General features: G+C 64.6%; 1 protein-coding gene across 4 annotated transcripts; it reads left to right on the top strand.

Moving 5' to 3' along the window:
* On the top strand, positions 1-5,444 carry PIP4K2C (phosphatidylinositol-5-phosphate 4-kinase type 2 gamma). 4 transcript variants are annotated; one of them, XM_025192708.1, is made up of 11 exons: positions 1-127; positions 1,327-1,379; positions 2,314-2,411; positions 2,661-2,757; positions 3,188-3,334; positions 3,493-3,639; positions 3,790-3,828; positions 4,127-4,240; positions 4,509-4,743; positions 4,837-4,940; positions 5,205-5,444. In XM_025192708.1, the coding sequence occupies exons 3-11, from the start codon at positions 2,347-2,349 to the stop codon at positions 5,283-5,285; spliced, it is 1,029 nt and encodes a 342-aa protein (XP_025048493.1). In that variant the 5' UTR covers positions 1-127; positions 1,327-1,379; positions 2,314-2,346; the 3' UTR covers positions 5,286-5,444. The 4 variants fall into 4 exon arrangements, with proteins under 4 accessions (XP_025048493.1, XP_006036467.2, XP_025048492.1 ...); XM_006036405.3 differs by lacking the exon at positions 1,327-1,379 and having other exon boundaries at positions 7-127; XM_025192707.1 differs by lacking the exons at positions 1-127; positions 1,327-1,379 and adding an exon at positions 134-270.
* Positions 5,445-5,895: the final 451 nt, after the last annotated feature.

Genomic DNA, 5,895 nt, shown 5'->3' with positions numbered 1-5,895 from the left:
CGGGCCCGCCACGGCCGCCGGGGCGCGCACCAAGACCAAGCGGAAGCACTTCGTGCCGCAGCGCGTGAAGCTGCCGCGCGCCGCCGACCCCTTCCTGGCCGTGCTGTGCTGGGGCATCCACCACCAGGTGAGCTGACCCCTGACCTCTGACCCCGGGCCTCACCCCGCCCCGGAAGCGGCTGCTGGGGCGGGGCCCCCACCTCCAGCTGAGCTGACCTCTGACCTCCCCCGCCCCGGGGCCCGCTGCTGGGCTGGAGCATCCACCCCCAGGTGAGCTGACCTTTGACCCTCCTATCCCGGAAGCTGCTCCTGAGCTGGGGCATCCACCCCCAGCCAGGCTGCCCCTTGACCCCGCCCTGACCTCTGACCCGTGCCAGGATGCCTAGGTCCCCCCCACCCAGGTGAGTCTTGCCCTATCCCAGAGCTGGGCTGGGAATCTAGCAGGGAGTAGGGGTGAGCCATGACCCTTGACTTCTATCCCCCCCACCCCCCTGGGCATGGTGCTGGCCTGGGGTGCCCACTCCCAAGTGGGGGCAGGATGGAGACTCTGGGCCTGCGCCCAACCCTGGCCTGGCTGCCTGCTCTGCCTCCGGCTGCGCTGCCCACCCCTAGTCCAGGCTGTGACGGGCTAGGTACCAGGGGCTTGGGGTCTCCACTGCCCCTTGCCCTGGGCTGGGGAGGGGCAATGGAGGCAGTGTCCCCTCTCCCTGCCCCAGCTCCCACTGCTTCCATCGCTCCAGTGAGTCACGGCCCCAATTCTGCAGGTGTTGCTTCTTTGCCCTGGGCTCTACGGGGCTGGGTGCCCCAAGATGGGCGTCGGGGGGCTCTGGCAGGACCTCGGGGGTGGAGAGGTCTCATGCCCTGGAGCCAGAGCGTAGCAACCCCCCCTCCTGTCTGGTGCCTGGCCAGGGTGGGGGTCACGGGTAGAATCTCCTTGGGACGTGGAGCCCTGTGTCTCCGGGGGGGAGGTGGTGTTTGTCTAGGCATTTCTTGGTCTAACCTTGGAGCAGCTTAATTTGTTCCTGGTGACGAGGAGCCAGGTCTGTGCTCCCCTCCCTGGGCAGCTTGAGGGAGCGAAGCCAACACGGGCACAGCTGAACATCGCTGTGTCCTGGGTGAGCAGGGGGTGTCCACGCCCTCAGGCAGGGTGCCTGGCCCCTGGCAACATGGCAGGGGCATGGGGATGACTGGGGCTGTGCCTGCAGGCTCTGACTCTGCTCTCCGGGAAAGGGGCAGCCAGCCTGGCCTGCCCTGCCGGTGAGGAACCCTCCCCCAGCCCCATGCTCTCGCTCTCGGGCTCCCTTCAGTGCCCCCTTCTGCTTCCAGGAGCCCCGCGGCCCTGCTAAGCGGTGCTGGCCAGCCTGGAGGTGGCCAAGGAGGTGGGTGGCATGTGGCCCTGTGTGGTGCTGTGCCAGCCCTGGGAGCCTGCACCCAGTCTCCCCTTCTCCCCCACACCCTGTCTCTAACTGGGAGCTTGGCTTGAGGTTTTGGGGTGGGGGGAGAGTAATGGTTTCAGGGGAGAGCGGGCAGCGTAACCTCCCCTGCTAGCGGCTGAGGAAGCCACCGCCTCTGCATGGTGCCTCTCTGCTCATTAACACTGTCCACAGCATGACCCTGAGGGGCGTGGCTGGGTCGGGTGCCCTCCCCACTGCCTCTGCCAGGCAAGCCACCTCGCCTTTGCCTGGTTCTGGGGCCAGTGGTGGAGCAGCCTTGAGCAGAGCATTCCTGTGAGGGAGGAATAAGTATGGGGTTTTACCATAGTCCCTGTGGCCAGTCGAGGCCTTGGCCTCCTCAGAATTGGTCTGTCCAACCCCTGTATCCTGGAGCTGTGGTTCCCTGAGTGGGCATGAGGCCCCCCCACTGTGGCTAGCTGGGACTGTGGTCTCTCCCCATAGGTACCCTCCCACAGGACCACCCCAGAGCAGCTCCCTGTGTGGCACTGCGGGCTCGACCAAGTGCCTGCTGGTGCCATGTGACCCGTGTATCAACACGTGTGAAGTGCCCGGCTGAGGGGCAGCAGGGCCTGCTCAGATCTGGGGCCAACCCAGCTCCTGCCCCTGACATCCGGCTGGGCTCACTTAGGCACAGACCCATCTCCTCTGTCCCCAGGAGCCTTCTGAACAGCTTGTGGGGTCTCCAGGGTGGGGAGGGGAAAGCCATTTGCCTCTGCTCTGTGGGCGCTAACTGCATGCTGGCACCAAGGCCTGGTCTCCCCACGGCCGAGGGCAGTGTTGTATGAGCTGGGCAGGGCAGGGGATCTGTTCTCTGGGGCTCAAGCCTGGGAGTCAGCAGGTGGTACCTCCTTCCTGGCAGATCAATGAGCTGAGCCAGGTGCCGCTGCCCATCATGCTGCTGCCCGATGACTTCAAGGCAAACTCTAAGATCAAGGTGAACAACCACCTCTTCAACCGGTGAGTCCCACCCTCCTCTGCCACCCCTGGGCAGGGTTGAGCTCTGAGTGCCCCCAAGGCCAGAATCTGTGGGTTGTCCATCCATCTGCCCCCCCACTCCCAGCGATCCAGGCTGGGGGTGCATGGGATGGATAGGGGCAACCGCAGGCCATGTCGGAGCCAGCCCAACCCTGCTTCCCCTGGCACTGGTCCCACAAGCCGTGGCATCCAGGCCGATAGCTGAATGCTGACCCTACCCCCCCACCCCAGGGAGAACCTGCCCAGCCACTTCAAGTTCAAGGAGTACTGCCCCCAGGTCTTCCGCAACCTGCGTGAGCGCTTTGGCATCGACGACCAGGACTTCCAGGTGGGGGCGTCATGCTGGGGCTGTGTGCGCGCTTGCATGCACATATGCCCCCTCCTGCATAACCACATGTGTGTGTGCTCACACGCATACATGGACCCCCCCCAGTGAGTATCCCCTAGGAACCACCCAGCCTCTCCCTCTGCACACAAATGCGCACACACACGCACCCCCCTGCACATGTGTGTGCACACATGCGCCACCCCACCATGCTTGGGCATGGCCTGTGTGGTGTGATGGAGAGGAAGGGGTTTCTCCCAGCGCGGGGTAGGGGTCCCCTGGGTTTCACTGCAGCCTCCCAACCAGGTAGCAGCAGTGTCCCCTCTCTGGGCTCATTGGTGCCATGCCAATGTCTCTGCCCACTCGAGGGGCAGGCAGGGCTTTTTCCAGGCAGAGTTGACTTTAGCAAGGCTCATGTGCTCCCCGCCCCCAGGTGTCACTGACCCGCAGCCCCCCCCAGTACGAGGGTGAGGGCAGCGACCGGCGCTTCCTGCTCTCCTGGGACCGGACGCTGGTGGTTAAAGAGATCTCGAGTGAGGATGTGGCTGATGTGCACAGCCTGCTCTCGCACTACCACCAGGTACAGCCAGGGTGGGGCTTGGGAACCAGGAGGGGGGGCAGGTCAGGGAGATGGGCCAGCTGGCTGTGGCCAGGCCAGGGGTCCAGAGGTATGTGGTTGGGGCCTGGAGCAGGGCAGCGAGGTGCCTGGCTCTGATGTGCTCCCCCCTCCCCCTGCAGTACGTAGTGCAGTGCCACGGGAACACGCTGCTGCCACAGTTCCTGGGCATGTTCCGCACGGGCGTGGACAGCGAGGAGCGCTATGTGCTGGCCATGCGCAACATGTTCAGCCACCGCCTGCCCGTGCACCGGAAGTATGACCTCAAGGTAACACCCAGGGTGGACGGGCTGGCTCTGGGAACAGTCCCCACCATGACCCCCTTCCCTGCAGCTGCCAGCCGCAGCCCTTATTGCACTCCCCCCCAATACCTTGCCTTGGAGCTAACACTGTGTCTGTTTCCCCCCTCACCTTTGCAGGGCTCCCTGGTGTCCCGAGAAGCCAGTGACAAAGAGAAGGTAATAGTGGGGGGGGATCCTTTTTCTCTCCCTCCACACTGCAGACTAAGCTGAGTGCTTCTGGGCTCTGAGCCCTGCTGCCCCCTGCCCACCTGGCCCCACCACCCCACAGCGAGGTTGCTGCCTTCCTAGGCTGTGGTCTGACCCATTCCCAGGTCTCCTGGCAGAGAGGGCGCAGCTTGCGGTGCCTGGCTCTGATGCAGGGGCAGTGATGTGCCCCTCCACCCCCATTGCACAGCTCTGTGAGAGGCTGTGGGCTCCTCCTGTGCTCTCATGTGTAGCTCCCCTCCCAATCCAGGGAAAGGACCTGCCCACGCTGAAGGACATGGACTTCCTGAACAAAAACGAGAGGGTCTACGTGGGCGAGGAGGCCAAGCGGGAGTTCCTGGAGAAGCTCAAGAGGGATGTGGAGGTTGGTGGCATTGAGGGCAGGGGCCCTTGGGCTTGTCTCAGCCTGAGATGAGGGGTTTGTGCAGACACGGGCAGGGGCTGTGGGGCTGGGGGCTCCTGGCAAATGGCCACATGGGCAAAAACCCCCCATGGGGCTTGCAGAGGCCTGTGGTGAGGGCAGACAGGAAGGAAGACCTTCGGCGCCTGCCACTGGGCCTCATGAAAGTGGAGCAGTGCTGGCTCGTGGTCTGGCCCCCTTCCCCCTGTTCATCATCCCCACCCCCCCGCAGTTCTTGGTGCAGCTGAAGATCATGGACTACAGCCTGCTACTGGGCATCCACGAGGTGCCACGGGCCGAGGAGGAGGATGAGCCTGAGGATGACGACGGGGGAGACGATGGCACCGCCGGCCTTTACGGCGCCTCCCCTGAGGGCCTCGGCATTGCCGGCGACTTTGGCGCCCACCGTGCCCTGGGCCCCGGCGACTTCGACTCGCGTGTGGATGTGTATGCTGTCCGCAGTCAGGGTGAGCAGGTGCTGGGGTGCTAGGGGGGTGGGGGGCTCAGGTGGCACGGGGTAAGAGGGGTCTGCACCTGTCTCACACCCCCGTCTCACTCAGGCGGGCCCTGCTGCGAGGTGTACTTCATGGGCCTCATCGACATCCTCACCCAGTACGACGCCAAGAAGAAAGCGGCACACGCAGCCAAGACTGTCAAGCATGGGGTGAGCAGGGGGGGAGGTTCGGATCCCCCTGCAGGGGCTGCGGCTTCCCAGGCATCCCTGGGTTGCCAGCAGCTGCCCAGGATCGAGGCCAGGGCGGGCAGTGCATGGGCCTGGGGGTTTGCAGGTAGCTGCTAGCATTTGGCCTTGGAGTGAGGGGCGGAGGGGCTGGGGCGCGAGTGCAGACCGTGGCTGGGGCGTGGGGTAAGAGCTGGCTGGGGTGGGGGCTGGGCCTGTCTTGGGGTGCTGACGCTGCCCCCCGCACAGGCCGGCGCTGAGATTTCGACAGTGCACCCGGAGCAGTACGCCAAGCGCTTCCTGGACTTCATCACCAACATCTTTGCTTAGCCCCATGGCCAGTTGGTCGCCCCCCTGCTCCTCTAGACCCCCCCTCCCCCACACTCCCTGGTGTTTGCTGGGCAGACGCGGGGATCCGGCCCCCCCTGCCCTGGCTGCAGAGGACCCCAGTGTCCTGGTGTGGATCAAGTGCCTTATCTTTAATCCTGCCCCCCGCCCCCCCATTGACTCACTGACCCGGTGCCCCCTGGATGTGGGGTGACAGCCTAGGCAAAGGCCCCCACCTGCCCACTTCAATGGGCTGTGGGGCATTTGGTAGAGGGGGTTCCCCCAGCACCTGTGGGCAGGGGGTCCTGGGGCCCTGCCACCCTGAACTGGGGAGGGTCTGACAAACACTAATACCTCCCCCCACCCCCTGGGGCTGCCCCCCAAGTCCTCATGTCCATGAAGCTGTCCCAGTGCCCCCCCAGGCTGTGTTGGGAGCAGGGGCTATGCCCTGGGGGGGGCATGCTCGGGGGGGGGCCACATTCCTGTTCACTCTATTGATAGAAATAAATTATTGACTATGAGGCTGTGTGTGCTGTTGTGGGGGAGGGGGGCAGTGCTGGGGGGTAATAGCTGCTGTCAGTTGGTAGTTGACTGCCCCTGGGTCTTTTGGGGG

The sequence above is a fragment of the Alligator sinensis genome, unplaced genomic scaffold (genome assembly GCF_000455745.1).
Source record: "Alligator sinensis unplaced genomic scaffold, ASM45574v1 scaffold265_1, whole genome shotgun sequence".
NCBI lineage: Eukaryota > Metazoa > Chordata > Crocodylia > Alligatoridae > Alligator > Alligator sinensis.
Note: the sequence above shows the minus strand (reverse complement) of the source record. Positions and strands in the feature narration are given on the sequence as shown.